At 41.4% G+C, this 17,405-nt stretch overlaps 1 protein-coding gene across 2 annotated transcripts; it reads left to right on the forward strand.

The window, feature by feature from the left end:
• The first annotated feature begins 4,472 nt into the window (after positions 1–4,472).
• Positions 4,473–17,307, forward strand: cnih4 (cornichon family AMPA receptor auxiliary protein 4). 2 transcript variants are annotated; one of them, XM_021596458.3, is made up of 5 exons: positions 4,473–5,643; positions 6,118–6,186; positions 12,514–12,626; positions 15,933–16,073; positions 16,266–17,307. In XM_021596458.3, exons 1-5 carry the CDS (start codon positions 5,575–5,577, stop codon positions 16,291–16,293), a joined length of 420 nt encoding a protein of 139 aa, XP_021452133.1. In that variant the 5' UTR covers positions 4,473–5,574; the 3' UTR covers positions 16,294–17,307. The 2 variants fall into 2 exon arrangements, with proteins under 2 accessions (XP_021452133.1, XP_021452138.1); XM_021596463.3 differs by lacking the exon at positions 6,118–6,186 and having other exon boundaries at positions 5,541–5,694.
• Positions 17,308–17,405: the final 98 nt, after the last annotated feature.

Consider the following 17,405-nt stretch of genomic DNA (forward strand, 5'->3'; position numbering starts at 1 on the left):
TTGCCTGTTCGTTAGCTGACTGGTGTTAGCTAGCTAGCTACAGAGGTTAGCTGCTGGATTTCAGACAAGCTAGCTAGCTAAAAATATTAACATCAGCTGTGTTGTTGCCGAGCAACCGAGTTACTGACCTGGTTAAATAGAACTCTGAGATTTGGCTGAGTTGATTTGCAAAAAAACTATCAAGCGGTATCTCAATCCTAAAAGAGTTCATCGGCTGTCCCCATAAAATAACCCTTTGAAAAACCCCTTTTGATTCCAGGTAGAAACCTTTCCACAGAGGAGTTTACATAGAACCCTAAAGGGTTCTACCTGGAACCAAAAATAGTTCCACCTGGAACTAAAAATAGTTCTACCTGGAACCAAAATGGTTTCTTCAAAGGGTTCTCCTATTGGGACAGCCAAATAGCCCCTTTGGAACACTAAGAGTGTGGTGTAAGTAGATCCATTTGATATAGCACCACTTCTAATATAATACATTTGTAAAGCAATTATTTTTCAGATGCAAAACCCTTGTGTCCTGATTCAACAGACCTTGGTGAGTCATGTAAAGTTTCTTCCTTTTCTCTCTTGCTCATTCTCCCTGTCGCTCACTCAAACTCACATACGTGCACAGTTGCAGAGAAGAGGAAGAATGATATGTCAGACAACTTTTGAACAATATAATATGTTATTGTCTCTTTATTTCCTCTTTACACAAAGCTAAATGTAAAAATGCACGTTTATTTTTTTAAGACTGCCAAGCTGTCCTCAATTGGGGGAACCTCTGTCAGGGACAATGTCCTCAGGATTATGGAGTGTGTGTTTCTAAAAGGTTGTATAAATATCACAAGATGTATTAGGATTAAGCAAAACTTTACCATTTAAAATGGGTTAAAATTGTCATTATCCAACTTCTTTTTAATGTTGATATCCTCTTTCTTAAACTGTTTCAGATTGATTACTAATATATTAATTTCCCACTTCAATATGATGGGACAAAGGAGCAAACATGCCTTTGCTATACCTTTTTAGTGATTCTGTTAAAAATATTTTACTGTACGTCACTGTTCTGTCATGTTGTCATGACTGTCCTGTGAGGATCACAATGGGTCAGATCAGTTTGACAGAGGGGAGGATGGAACTGGAGTGGGGGTTTGACACCTCAACACCCGGTCGTAAATTAAGCAGGAGAGGACTCTCTCTCCAGTATTGGCTAAAGAAATGTCCCTTTGTCTCCAGAGACCTTTTCCCCACCCAAAACTCTAACGTCCAAAAAGTGGACAATATTTCTAACATAAAGAATGTGGGGAATGGTCAGTGGGGAGATGTAGAAAACTAAAGTCATATTGTTTTTCATTTTGTGATGTCATTAAAAACTGTATGGACGAAATACTGTAACTTGGAAATCTGTCAAGTTTCCATCCAATACGTTGTGTGCATAGGATATGAAAAATGATATGGATGTGATTTTAGGAGTCATAAGAGATAACTTCTAATCCTATTATTTGCACATTAAGTAGCCACGTCCTGTGTGAGGCCAGAAGAGCGTGACAGACGGACGGAGCCGTCCCCTTTGGCTAGAGTGCATAAAAAGCCTTGGTAATGAAATTAACATTAGACCAGAAAAGTGTGGAGCGGTCGCTACACGTCTGAAATGGTTGGAACTTTGAACCTCAAAACGAGGTGAAGAAATGAACTCGCCTTCCTTTAGACCAGAGAGACGAAGAGCTACAGCTCATTGTCCATAGTGGTTTGAATCCTGAACCCTGAATAATCAACACGAGGAGGAAGAGGCGACAAACTCCCCCCTCAGGCAATCACTGGTACAGCTGATTAGCTGTCCTGAGTCAAATATCTCAAACTCTTCAAACCATCCCATCCTACCACGAGTCTCAAATCACTGTAGCACGATACTCTCATCACCCCACTGGAACCATCGACACGGCTGGCTTATCTTCAAATAAGCAGCTTCATGAGCGAATGGAAGAGTGAACTCTGTAGTTCTGTTCAGGACTACACAATGGACAAGGGAACCCACATGCAAACACATTCATGATTTCTTATTCCAAGCGGGCGGCGGTTCGTGCGCAAACTATATGATTAGCGTTACTGTGAGAATAATTCTGAAATGTCTCTCTCTCGCTCGCTGGGTAAAATGCCATATTGTGTCAGTCCGCTAGGAACCTTTGTCTCATGTAGTAAGTGTGTGTATTCTGTGTTGTTATTTAGTTAGCTAGTACATCAATAATTAAACCAATTTGTGTAGTACTGAATAATGCGCAAGGCTGGGGTTTTTACATATGCAAGGAGGTAATGATTAATAAGATGACTGTTTATCGATGTAATAGATATATACCTTTATAGAGTTTAATTCAGGCGATGGTAACTCTTTAACCTCTTCTATGGTGCCCCAAATCCTAATGAGTTAATTGTTACATGATTAATTGAATCGGGTAACAATTAAACATAGTTAGTGGATTAAATAAATAACAGTCATCAGATTACTGAAGGAAAAGTCATGACAATGTCCTGCATGCCCACAGTATGCCAATCATTCATTTTTTATTCTCTTTTTATGATTACAGTAAGTGCCATGAAAAGCCAGAAAACTCAGTAGGTTGATATGTTGCGGGCCCTCTGGAAAGTACTCAAATATGCCCCTGACCACGGGTAAGATGTAAACTACAGTGCCTTGCGAAAGTATTCGGCCCCCTTGAACTTTGCGACCTTTTGCCACATTTCAGGCTTCAAACATAAATATATAAAAAAAATTGTGAAGAATCAACAACAAGTGGGACACAATCATGAAGTGGAATGACATTTATTGGATATTTCAAACTTTTTTAACAAATCAAAAACTGAAAAATTGGGCGTGCAAAATTATTCAGCCCCTTTACTTTCAGTGCAGCAAACTCTCTCCAGAAGTTCAGTGAGGATCTCTGAATGATCCAATGTTGACCTAAATGACTAATGATGATAAATACAATCCACCTGTGTGTAATCAAGTCTCCGTATCAATGCACCTGCACTGTGATAGTCTCAGAGGTCCGTTAAAAGCGCAGAGAGCATCATGAAGAACAAGGAACACACCAGGCAGGTCCGAGATACTGTTGTGAAGAAGTTTAAAGCCGGATTTGGATACAAAAATATTTCCCAAGCTTTAAACATCCCAAGGAGCACTGTGCAAGCGATAATATTGAAATGGAAGGAGTATCAGACAACTGCAAATCTACCAAGGCCTGGCCGTCCCTCTAAACTTTCAGCTCATACAAGGAGAAGACTGATCAGAGATGCAACCAAGAGGCCCATGATCACTCTGGATGAACTGCAGAGATCTACAGCTGAGGTGGGAGACTCTGTCCATAGGACAACAATCAGTCGTATATTGCACAAATCTGGCCTTTATGGAAGAGTGGCAAGAAGAAAGCCATTTCTTAAAGATATCCATAAAAAGTGTCGTTTAAAGTTTGCCACAAGCCACCTGGGAGACACACCAAACATGTGGAAGAAGGTGCTCTGGTCAGATGAAACCAAAATTGAACTTTTTGGCAACAATGCAAAACGTTATGTTTAGCGTAAAAGCAACACAGCTGAACACACCATCCCCACTGTCAAACATGGTGGTGGCAGCATCATGGTTTGGGCCTGCTTTTCTTCAGCAGGGACAGGGAAGATGATTAAAATTGATGGGAAGATGGATGGAGCCAAATACAGGACCATTCTGGAAGAAAACCTGATGGAGTCTGCAAAAGACCTGAGACTGGGACGGAGATTTGTCTTCCAACAAGACAATGATCCAAAACATAAAGCAAAATCTACAATGGAATGGTTCAAAAATAAACATATCCAGGTGTTAGAATGGCCAAGTCAAAGTCCAGACCTGAATCCAATCGAGAATCTGTGGAAAGAACTGAAAACTGCTGTTCACAAATGCTCTCCATCCAACCTCACTGAGCTCGAGCTGTTTTGCAAGGAGGAATGGGAAAAAATGTCAGTCTCTCGATGTGCAAAACTGATAGAGACATACCCCAAGCGACTTACAGCTGTAATCGCAGCAAAAGGTGGCGCTACAAAGTATTAACTTAAGGGGGCTGAATAATTTTACACACCCAATTTTTCAGTTTTTGATTTGTTAAAAAAGTTTGAAATATCCAATAAATGTCGTTCCACTTCATGATTGTGTCCCACTTGTTGTTGATTCTTCACAAAAAAATACAGTTTTATATCTTTATGTTTGAAGCCTGAAATGTGGCAAAAGGTCGCAAAGTTCAAGGGGGCCGAATACTTTCGCAAGGCACTGTATTTATATGAGCAACTTGCTCTTTTTTAAAGACATATCTAAGCTATAACTGCCACAAAATTAGTCAACTAACACCATGGAAATACCTATAGGCAGCTGAGTCCACAAAATTTCTTCAAGAATGTCCTTTTCTAGTTTTCTTTTAAAATACAAAATTGATACAAATGTAATGTGCTGATTCTCTTCACTACAGATCGGACTCATGACACGACTCTTCAAGAGAGCCACTACGCTCCAGATCGCCTTCTGTGCTCAGAGGACCTTGATGAGGCTCTACCCCATCAAACCATGCTTATTAATCATTAATCAAATAATACAATTGGCCTTTATATACTCTGTGTCCCAGTCTTTCTATGCATGTAATGTCTGTGGGTGAATTATAAAACAATTACTGTATGCCGATGTGCGAAAAATTGTGATTTAGATTTGTTTTTGCCATTGCTTGATCTGTTTAAAATGTAAGAATATGTTGCAGATTAACTTTAATTGCTGACAATGGAAACAAATAGAAATGTAATGAACAATGTTTTCAATATCCAACTTTATCCTCAGCAATACATTTTACAGTACACTCTTAAAAAAAAGGTGTTATCTAGAACCGTAAAGGGTTTTTTGGCTGTCCCCATAGGAGAACCCTTTGAAGAACCCTTTTTGATTCCAGGTAGAACCCTTTCCACAGAGGGTTCTACGTGGACAGCTGAAGAACCCTTTTGGAACCTTTTTTTTCTAATTGTGTAGGTAACAAGCTGTAGTCAGGTGGTTGTTACCAGGTTATGATGAGATCTTAACTGTGACCAGTTGGCTGCATAACATAGGACATAATATAGAGGTCACAATTATGACCAACTGCTCGTATGGTGGTCAGAAAAAATACGTCATATTCTGGTCAGTAAAAATATTGTAATGACCTGGCTAGATGGATTGCGTTTACGAATTCCCAGTTTATTAACCACACTCAACACAGGTTACTATTTGGCCATAGGCCACGCCAGATAAATAAAGGAAACCAGTATCAAACAACGGTGACCCATCTCTTGTTAAGACCAGACGTAAAGAAGGAGAATAGCATATGGTCTTAAACTTGCGGTGCTAGTTGAACTACATGTAGTTCACTGCAGGCTATGCTTTGTATTGTAGGCTATTTTTATTTGTATTATACTGTAGGTCTGTCTCATGGGCGGTAGTTTGTACTATCTACTACAGTACGAGAGGTGGCAGCATAGGTAAAAGCTAACTAACAATTTGCACCTATTTTCAAAATAACCGGAAATAGCAGTGAATGCGGAAGACGAAAGATGGAGGCGGCTGTGTTCATTCTATCGCTGGTCGACTGCTGTGCTTTAATTTTTCTGGCTGTGTACTTCGTATCCTTTGCTTGAACGTTAGCTAATACGTTGTGTACTGGATCACTATTGGTATGCTTTGTTATGATCAATACGTTTTTAGCGCTCGTGCTTAGTGGGCACCTGTCTGTGGCAGACCAATCCAATCCGTGCTGCTCTGTCTTGATAAACTGACGTTGGCGAACTAGCCAGCCAGGGCCAGTGAGCCAAAGTCCTGTTCGTCCTTTGCACTTTAAAATGCCGTTCTTCTGGCTGTCAACAGCAGTGTTGACATATTTTAGATGCGGTATCTGCAGCTTGTTTTTTTTCCCTAGCAAAAGTTCAGTGGTTACTGTACGCTTAGACTGTTAGTCCTTGTTTCTCACACATTCCCACGCATTCAATGGCTTCCTCGCTTGAGTTAGCTGACATTCAGAATATAGAGAAACTGTTACTGTATAGCTAGCCTGATGCATCTCTGCCCAGACAGTTTACATACCTTAACTTCATGAATAGATAATTACCCTCTCCGATCTAGAGTGTGACTACATCAATGCACGAGCCTGCTGTTCGAAGTTAAACAGAGTAAGCACAGTTGGCATGGGTCATCTTTCAAATATATATATATTTTTGCATGCACACACAGCTAGCTGGCTCTCGAGAACCCAGGGGGCATAGCCTTCCTTTGGGGCTCTCGGTTAAAGGTGTAGACCACCGCTGGCTCACTGTAAATGATATAATCCCGACACTGTTTTAACGGTTAGAAACATTCAATCTCGTTTGCGATAAGGCTTTGGAAACCTCTGGGATTTAGCTTTCACATTAGCGATAAATAATATTTCAAATACCAAAAGATACACTTGTGAATCGTAAATCGAGCATCACCGGGCCACATTTTGGTGTGCCGGCGTTTTCCAATGATCTTGAATTTGGGATTTCGTTTTAGGTAATTGCTGGCAGAGCACCCAGCTAATAAAGAGAGATATCCCACCTTGTTACCCACTCCACAAATCCGGGAGGCAGCCTGTGGTCAAAACGAATGCAATCATTATTTTTGACCACAGAACGGGTTAACCGGGAGAGCTAAATCGAACTCCCTTCATTGGAACATTAGATTCCGTCTGGAGTATTTAAAAAATAAAATAATTACACAGCAGGGTGTAACTTTGCCAAACTGTGTACTGTAAGTGTATCTTTTGTGTTTTTTCATCGCTGATATGAAAGTTAAAGCTGCAATATGTAACTTTTTGGCCACTGGTTATAGACCTGTCATTCTCATTGAAAGCAAGTCTAAGAAAGAGTAGATCTGTTGTGTGTGCGCATCCTATGCTTCCGTTACATTTAGTTGTCGCGTCTTTACTTTAGGTTTTGTACACCATCTTCATTCAAACAGATGAAAATACAATATTTTTGGTTATGGAAAATATATTTCACAGCAGTTTAGACGCTACAATGATTCTCTACACTATACTGGCTTGTTTTGTGAGAAACTTAAATTACGCTAACGTAGAATTTTAGCAACCAGGAAATGGCGGAGCATTTTTATTAAGTTCCAAACTTTTCCAAAATCCTATTGCAAGCGAAGTGTATTTCGTTTAGACAGACCATTTGGGTAGGGTCAGGACATTTCCAACTGCAAAAAGGGATGTGGAGTGCCATAGAGCCCCATAGTGGAGGTGTCATAATACCCATAAAACCTGGATAACAGGAAAGTGGTTTCAATCGTTTTCAACCATAAATTTTTCCCGTAGGGGATTTTTAGAAACACTTCAAATAAGGGCTGGGTTTCGTGTAGGCTTACCCTGTCGCCATGTTTTGATAACCATGTAAATCTATCTCGGACAAGGTGACTTATATATGATGCTTTATTTACTATTATTTGAAAATGCTAATTAAGATCAAAGTAGACATGCAAAATGACAAATCCCTGCAAGCTCCTGCAGAACATCGCAAGCTGACACCTTTGCTAACAGGTATTGTGTCAATTTAAAACTTGCATAAGGCAGTTCACATAATTGTCCATTTAAATACATTTAGCCAATTTACTCATTACTATATTTACCTAACATTAGATAGTTAATCCAGAGATTCCTACCTTTGCCTTGATTCGGCAGTCCCGTCCAGATTATCATTGCATTTGTAGTTCTTTATGATAGCCACATTAGCAGCTAATTAGCATTTCATTTTTGGTGGGTAAATACAGGTAAATATATTGATGAAAGTCACTTTATCCTAGAGAGATTTACACAGTTATCAAAAAGTCACGCGAGGGTAAGCCTACATGAGCCCCTTATGCATGAGGCATGCATGAGAGCATCAGCTGTTCCGGACGACTGTGATCACGCTCTCCGTAACCGCTGTGAGTAAGATCTTTAAATAGGTTAACAATCACAAGGCCGCGGGGCCACACGGATTACCAGGACGTGTGCTCCGGGCTGACCAACTGGCAAGTGTCTTCACTGACATTTTCAACATGTTCCTGATCCTGATTGAGTCTGTAATACCAACATGTTTCAAGCAGACCACCATAGTTCCTGTGCCCAAGAACACTTAAGGAAACCCATCTAAATGACTACAGACCCATAGCACTCACATCCGTAGCCATGAAGTGCTTCGAAAGGCTGGTAATGGCTTACATCAACACCATTATCCCAGAAACCCTAGACCCACTCAATTTGCATACCACCCAAACAGATCCACAGATGATGCAAACTCTATTGCACTCTACACTGCCCTTTCCCACCTAGACAAAAGGAACACCTACGTGAGAGTGCTATTCATTGACTACAGCTCAGCATTCAACACCATAGTACCCTCAAAGCTCATCACTAAGCTAAGGACCCTGTCACTTTAACCATACCTACATGTGCATACTAGCTCAATTAGCCTGACTAACCGGTGCCTGTATATAGCCTCGCCACTGTTATTTTTCAATGTCTTTTTACTGTTGTTTTAAAAAAAAAAATTTACTTATCTATTGTTCACCTAATACCTATTTTTTACTTAAAATTTGCCCTGTTGGCTAGTAAGCATGTCACTGTAAGGTCTACTACACTTGTTGTATTTGGCGCAAGTGACAAAAAAACATTGCTTTGATTATTTTAAGTGTTTCTGAAATCCCCTATGGGGAAAAAGCAATGGTGGAACATTTATTGGAACTATTTCCCTGTTCGACCGCTTGATTCCATGGGTATTATGACTCATACTGATGTACTCTATAGGACTCATGATAAGTACAAGCTGTGCACCTGAGTGCAGAGCAGACATGAGACAGAACCTCATATTTTGTTAATGTTGGTATAGGTTTAAGGGAGTGAAATATTACAAATAGAAAATCGGACCTCTCTGAAATGAAAATGGCTGGCCCTCCCTACAGTAAAATATATTTGACCTAAACCCTCCCTGAACGCTTAAAAAAATCAGCCCTCCCCTATACCCAAAATACAAACTAACATACACAGTGGATAGCAACTTTGACTCTCCTGAACTGCCACTGTAGTCCTACACAGCACAGCCATTGGTTAGACAGCAAACAAAAACATTTTTGATTAGCAAAAGCAGAGCAGGCCGGGGCTCAGGGTTGGATTATCCATTGCAGTGTGTAATGCAGCCTAGTTTCATTTACACCATCCCAGCAGCTATCTTAGAAATATAACTTTACTATGTGCCTCTCAAGCATGCACTTCATAGCCGATAGGCTATGGATCGTTTGATTGAGACCACGCTAAATAGCCTATATGCTATGGCTCATTTGATTGAGACCACACTAAATAGCCTATAGGCACACTTGATATTGAGTGCCCAGCGGAGAATCAGAGATGAGGGGCGGTATCGGACACACATTGATATATAGCCTAATAAGCAACTACTACTAAATCTCAGAGAAATATTGACATTTCAATCTACACTGCTCAAAAAAATAAAGGGAACACTAAAATAACACATCCTAGATCTGAATGAATGAAATATTCTTATTAAATATTTTTTTCTTTACATAGTTGAATGTGCTGACAACAAAATCACACACAAATTATCAATGGAAATCAAATTTATCAACCCATGGAGGTCTGGATTTGGAGTCACACTCAAAATTAAAGTGGAAAACCACACTACAGGCTGATCCAACTTTGATGTAATGTCCTTAAAACAAGTCAAAATGAGGCTCAGTAGTGTGTGTGGCCTCCACGTGCCTGTATGACCTCCCTACAATGCCTGGGCATGCTCCTGATGAGGTGGCGGATGGTCTCCTTAGGGATCTCCTCCCAGACCTGGACTAAAGCATCCGCCAACTCCTGGACAGTCTGTGGTGCAACGTGGCGTTGGTGGATGGAGCAAGACATGATGTCCCAGATGTGCTCAATTGGATTAAGGTCTGGGGAACAGGCGGGCCAGTCCATAGCATCAATGCCTTCCTCTTGCAGGAACTGCTGACACACTCCAGCCACATGAGGTCTAGCATTGTCTTGCATTAGGAGGAACCCAGGGCCAACCGCACCAACATATGGTCTCACAAGGGGTCTGAGGATCTCATCTCGGTACCTAATGGCAGTCAGGCTACCTCTGGCGAGCACATGGAGGGCCGTGCGGCCCCGCAAAGAAATGCCACCCCACACCATGACTGACCCACCGCCAAACCGGTCATGCTGGAGGATGTTGCAGGCAGCACAACGTTCTCCACGGCGTCTCCAGACTCTGTCACGTCTGTCACATGTGCTCAGTGTGAACCTGCCTTCATCTGTGAAGAGCACAGGGCGCCAGTGGCGAATTTGCCAATCTTGGTGTTCTCTGGCAAATGCCAAACATCCTGCACGGTGTTGGGGTGTAAGCACAACCCCCACCTGTGGACGTTGGGCCTTCATACCACCCTCATGGAGTCTGTTTCTGACTGTTTGAGCAGACACATGCACATTTGTGGCCTGCTGGAGGTCCTTTTGCAGGGCTTTGGCAGTGCTCCTCCTGCTCCTCCTTGCACAAAGGCGGAGGTAGCGGTCCTGCTGCTGGGTTGTTGCCCTCCTACGGCCTCCTCCACATCTCCTGATGTACTGGCCTGTCTCCTGGTAGCGCCTCCATGCTCTGGACACTACACTGACAGACACAGCAAACCTTCTTGCCACATCTCGCATTGATGTGCCATCCTGGGTGAGCTGCACAACCTGAGCCACTTGTGTGTGTTGTAGACTCCGTCTCATGCTACCACTAGGGTGAAAGCACCGCCAGTATTCAAAAGTGACCAAAACATCAGCCAGGAAGCATAGGAACTGAGAAGTGGTCTGTGGTCACCACCTGCAGAACCACTCCTTTATTGGGGGTGTCTTGCTAATTGCCTATAATTTCCACCTGTTGTCTATTCCATTTGCACAACAGCATGTGAAATGTATTGTCAATCAGTGTTGCTTCCTAAGTGGACAGTTTGATTTCACAGAAGTGTGATTGACTTGGAGTTACATTGTGTTGTTTAAGTGTTCCCTTTATTTTTTTGAGCAGTGTATTACAAATGACATAACCCTCCCCTGGACTAGATTAAGAAAATACTAACCCCTCCCCTTGACTAAAATTGATAAAGCATGACCCTCCCCCATTTTCCTTCAGGTAACCATTCTCTAAATGTTAATCCATCCCTAAATCCATTTGAAAGAAATCACTTTTTTGTCAGGATCCCTTTTTGATTTAAACAAAACTTTCCAGACATGTTTGCCCATGGGAAAAGTGGTTAGAAAGTGACTTTTTGGACCTGATTGCCAAAAGGTTCAGGAGATAAAGATGCTAACAGTTTACCAATTTTGCGTACCCCACCATACCATGAGACATCCATGTCTTCTTCACTGGAAAAGATAGTTGGAGTTTAATATAATTTAAAAGCTTAAAAACAGTTTTGTCAAACTATTTTATTTCTTGGAGAGAAAAAAATTGGAATATATTGAAATATATCCTATTTCACATCATCTAAGGTTTCTGTGTTGTGCCCGCCATCGGTTGAGACACAACATGCTCTTGAATACAGGTTGGGTGTCATTTCAATCATAGAAATAGAATTCATAGAATGGAACTATCCCTTCAGGCCACTGCAATTTAGCTGGTACACTATTGCAATTTAAATTTACATTTTAACTTCTAATTACTACCATAAAGATGACCGCCCATCGTCGACTGTCAACGTAAATAGTTATGCCAATTCTATTATCTATATTTCTATGGTTTCCTATGGACGATTGACAGTATAATTTGAAACAACAGGTATACCCATTCCAGTCAACGTTCGCTGGTGTGTGGCCCTCCAACCATCTTTGTGGTACCATTTGAAATTTGACGTTTCAATTTTATTCCCATATTTGTACATCAGCCAAAACATGACACCCGCCCTTTATTCAGGAGCAGGTTGTGTCTTAACCGATGACACAACACAAAAATCCTGTCAAATAGGGTCTAAGCTACAGCATATGTGAATAGCGTTTTTAGATAATTGACAAAGGTAAAAAATAAAAAATATTACAAAAATAAATCTACAAATTATCAAACAATTTGACAACCCTGTTTGTAAGCTTTTAAATTATATAAATCTCACCCGTTTATCTTTTCCAGTGATGACGACGTGGTATGGGGGGGGGGGGGGGTATGCAAAATGGGTTAACTTTGAGCACCTTTATTTCGTGAATGTTTTGGAATTCAGGTCCAAAAAGTCACTTTCTGAGCATTTCTACAATGGTTAAATAGGCCTATGTATGGAAGGTTTCATTCAAATCAAAAGAGGTGCAGTCAAAAAGTTACTGAATTCAAATGGATTTACCCTACATGTAGTTAGTAACTTTCAACTTCCTGACTTATACTTCTGTGGCCCGTTGTCTCCAGTTGTCTTTTTATCTATTGTGTCCTGTATGCTTGTGCTCATATACTTTTCATAATGTGTATCTGCAGTGGGTTGTACCAGAGCTGGTAGGCCAGGCCCTGGCAACAGTGCTGATGCTCGTCTCGCTGCACTGGTTTGTCTTCCTACTCAACCTGCCTGTGGCCGCCTGGAACATGTACAGGTAAATACGCCGTACCTGCTGTTTGAGATGACAACTGAATGTTACAGTTTTTTTCGATTGCTAAACGACAGTGGGTACAACTGGAGTCACATGTGCAAAACTCTAACTACAGTCTGCACTACCAACAGTCACCTGAGCTAAACAGTTCACATCACCTGCAAAACTCATTCCAAGCAACACAACTCTTAACACATGGCTCAAAACACGCTCAGTACAGCCAAACACTAGGCACAACCCTCACTGAGATAACACACACTGTCACTCAGAACACACTGAGAGTAAAAACACTAGCATCAAACACCAATACAGAAAATACAAACTTTTCATCTTTACAGTTTGAACAATTTCAGTGACTTCATACAAAGTAATATTGTCTTCAAAGAAAAGAGTGACATTCTTTCACATGATTTATTAAACTTTTTAGAACATAACAATTCTTTAAGGTAAATGAAAATTAGCAGTTTGCTTCAATAGTCTGTAGTAATTTACGGAATTACAGTAATGAGAAAAAAAAGGTAGAAACTAAAAGTACATACTGTAATTCAAACAAATAATTGAGGGGCTAATCCTGCCTCTCTAGCATCAGGCCACAGGTTTTCTTCAACATCACATCTAATGTTTTCTCTTGCCATGCACCTGGGGAAGAACCTTCTGGAGTGCCTTATCCATCCCTGGCAGTCCTCTGGAATCGTGTCCTCACATCCGGCACGCATGGCTTCCAAAAGAGACATTTGGTCATGTGGGTGGTGACCAAACACTTTCCACCTCCAGGCAGAGAAAAACTCCTCTATTGGGTTGAGGAAGGGTGAATATGCAGGCAGGTACAAAACCATAAATCTGTGATGTGCTGCAAACCAATCTGTGACAGCTGCAGAGTGGTGAAAAGCAACGTTATCGCAAACTATGACAAAAACTTGGGGGTTTCTTACTGGCTCCCCCTGTTCTGCTGGTACTAGCTGAGCATAGAGCTGTTCTAGGAAAGCTATAAGCCTTTCTGTGTTGTATGGGCCAATGAGTGGTGTGTTGAGAAGCAAACCATCATTGGCCATTGCAGCACACATGGTGATATTTCCCCCCCTTTGGCCTGGAACCTCCACAGTGGCCCTTTGACCTATAACATTCCTTCCTCTGCGCCGTGTTTTGGCAAGGTTAAATCCAGCTTCATCGATAAATACAAATGAATGTGGTCTTTCCAGTGCTTCCACCTCCATTACGCTCTGAAAAACAGTAAGTGCACAGTTTTACTGTAGAAATGCTAGTGTTTTTTTTTACTGTAAATATTTTGTATAGCTGTGTACGTAACCTCAGACGTCTTACCTGGACATATTGGTATCTTTGCTCTTTTACCCGTTCACTGTTTCTCTCGAACGGTACAGTGTATAACTGTTTCATTGTAACTTGGTGTTTCTTTAGGACTCGAGCAATAGTTGTTGTGCTGACAGAATTAACATTTTCAAATATATCATTATCAGCCAGCACTCTATCTTGAATCTCCCGCAGTTTTATTGCATTGTTGACAACAACCATGTCAACAATAGCATTTTCCTGCGCATCTGAAAATATTTTTCCTCTTCCCCCTGTTGGGGGCAGCCTTTGGGTCCTGTTGTAAAAATATATTTTACAGTCAAACTTACTGTAATATATATCTGTGTAAATATTCTATAATTGCAATACAAAATAGATTCCTGTAATGTTTTCATTTACTGTAAGGATGTAACTCTCACCTGTTTGCATGATGGAACATTCGCATTACAGATGCCACTGTGGATCTTTGCAGATTGGGTTGCACCCTCAACCCTGCCTCTCTCAATGAGAGACCATGGTTCACGACATGGTCTATAAGTGTAGCCCTTATTTCATCTGAAATAACAGCTCTTTGTCATCTTTGTCTTCCTCCACGCATCCGCCCTCTCCCTGCCACCCTTCTCCCTCCACGAATCCATCTTCCTTGTTCCATTTCCAAAATGAGTCTTTCTGAGCTCTACCTATATATACTGTAATATGTGTGTGTGTTCACTAACAAGTTTAAAACAAGACAGCCTTTCAGCTGAAATTGCAATCAGCAGTGTTTGAAAGGCACAAGGCTGAAATCTATTCCGTTTTGAATGTGTGGTTCACAGTTTTGACAGCAGTGTGTTAGCATTTGAACAAGGTGCTGTAAATCCACAGTGTTGTGCAGGTTGTGGTTAAAGTCATGGGATAAGTGTGTAGAGTTTTGAAAACTGTGTTCAAGCAATGAAAAACGAACTAGAGTTTGGTCCACATGAATTGCTGCTGTGCAGACTGTAGTTAGAGTTTTGCACATGTGACTCCAGTTGTGTCCACTGTCGTTTAGCAATCGAAAACAACTGTAATGATCAACAGCAACTTATTTTCTTATGTGAACAGTAAAGACACTTTTGTGTATGAGGAGTGAGGGGGTCCACGCAGAGATGTCATCAGTGGATGTGTGTAAACCTTACGATACACTTTATTTTTTAATTTACATTAAAATTAATTTTGTGACGTCAGCATACAAACACAACACAAATTACATGCAGTACTGAAAACTGGAAAGTTAGTATACAAATCACACATTTCCATGTTCACATATTCTACTGTCTGACCGTGTATTGGGCCTGCGTCTGTCCTATGTCCTACTGTTTACCAGGCTGGTGGCTAATGGAAGGAAACTTGCCTTCCTCCTATTCTTACTGAACAGTGAGACCCTTAATCGCCTTCTGGAGGGCAGCAGCTCAAATCATTAGGCAAGATTGTGTGTGGGTTCCTCTATGATGCTCTTGGCCTTGTCCCTTGCCTGTTTATCATAGTGGCTCGGAAGCCCCCTGCATTGCAGCCCGCAGAGCTTGAACCCCAGGTTCACAGTCCGCCTGAGGACACCCTTATTAGCCACTGACTGCCCACCGTACCAGGCCAGGAAACAGAAAGCCAGCACACTCTCTATATGGCAGGTGTATGATGTTCTGAGTGTTGGCATTAACAGAGGGTGTGCTGTCCATGATGGTTCCCAGGTACCTACAACTCCACATTCTCTATCTCTTCACCAATCCGGACTAGGTGGCTTACTGTGTCTGCCTTCCCCCAGAAATCAGTGATGTTATTGAACTTCCCCCAGGAAGTGACGTTATTGAACTTGACATCCTGCTCAGCAGGAAGTCCAGCACCCACAAGTAATACTATAACTACCCTAGCCCATGTAAGCCCTTTTCAAACTCCCCAACTCTTAGAGATATATGCCAACCCCAAGCAGTTGTTCTTTTGTCTCAAGTGTTGTTAGTTTTCCTCTACCTATTGTTTATCCGACAGGGTTTGGAAGGTGCCCATGGGAAACATGGGGGTGTTTGACCCCACTGAGATCCACAACCGGGGACAACTAAAGTCTCACATGAAAGAGTCCATGATCAAACTCGGCTTCCACCTGCTCTGCTTCTTCATCTACCTGTACAGGTAAGAGACTGGCCCTTCCTGTCTGGTATTCTATATGCTAGCCGCTGTCATATGTTACAGTACTAACGTAGCTAATCTTACTGCTTCTTCATTTATTGCTTAGTACAGGATAACTTTGACGTTTAGCCTGAGCTTAAGTTTAGTTTTATAGTCACTTCAGCACTTGTCACACCCTTCCTTTCTCCTCCACAGCATGATCCTGGCACTGATCAACGATTGAGATCCCCATGGCTGTTTTAATCCAATTGGCCAAATCACAAACTAATCAGTATGTGGTGTTCAATATGTCCTGGTCCTCAGTCCTCTGCTCAGCTGGAGTCACATGACCTTACCCCCCCCCCCCCCCTTCTGTGTTCTCATAACTGCCCTGGAATAGTGTGCGCGCTCGCTTGTGCACGTGGGTATGTGTGTGTTCTTTCGTTCAGCCTGTATCCAACAATGCTGTCCATGCACTGCTTCTCTGGGCAGATGGAAAACATGACAATCGTACAGGTGCCTACGATTTAGCATTTACAGCCAAGAGCCAATCACAACAGCTAGAACATCCTCTTGCAGCATGGCGAATGCCATATTTGATTGTCAATTTTTTTTGTTTGTTTCTCTTGTCAACATGCTGGAAAATCCTTGAATTGAATATCCTTTGCAGAATACTAACCTGCGTTTTGGCGATCTATTTCTATTATATTTTCTTGCAGTTTCTCTTAACATCAATAAGTTATAGATCTGACATCCCCTGACTGCTGAAAGGTGCACATTTGATTGGTATTATAAAACAAAAAGTGTTCTCAGGGGAATACATGCAGCTGGATTGGAAAATGGTTTTATCACTCTGACTGTGTATCAATGGGCAATATAACCTTGGGCTCGATTCAATCCATAGCGCTGAAGCGCAATTTCATTTAAGGCCATTTCCAATTGAGCTGACATGCAGCATTTATCACAAATGCGGGAACATTGCCTTTTACATTTGTATCGCGCTTCAGATTGAATCAAAGCCCTCGTCTGTATGATAGTTGTATTACATGTCACTATGTATGACAGAAGCACATTTATTGCACATCACTATGTATGTCAATGTGAACACTTTATTTGTACAGTTTCCAGCCAAATGTACTCCATGGGGGAGGGCGCGTGTTTCCGATTGTTTAACTCAAACTAAAATGACTGTCAAGTTTCATTTTTGCTTTTGAAAATAATTTGTGGGGTTTCTTAAATAAATAAACTTGAAAGAGAACACTTGGGTGTCTTTTTCTTGTGAGATTGTATCAACCCGTATTGAGGTAGGGCTAATACAAAGTGAAACCTGGGGAGATTTACGCATGTTCTGAGAAT

The sequence above is a fragment of the Oncorhynchus mykiss genome, chromosome 3, assembly GCF_057628025.1.
Source record: "Oncorhynchus mykiss isolate SJ-2025 chromosome 3, ASM5762802v1, whole genome shotgun sequence".
Taxonomy (NCBI): Eukaryota; Metazoa; Chordata; class Actinopteri; order Salmoniformes; family Salmonidae; genus Oncorhynchus; species Oncorhynchus mykiss.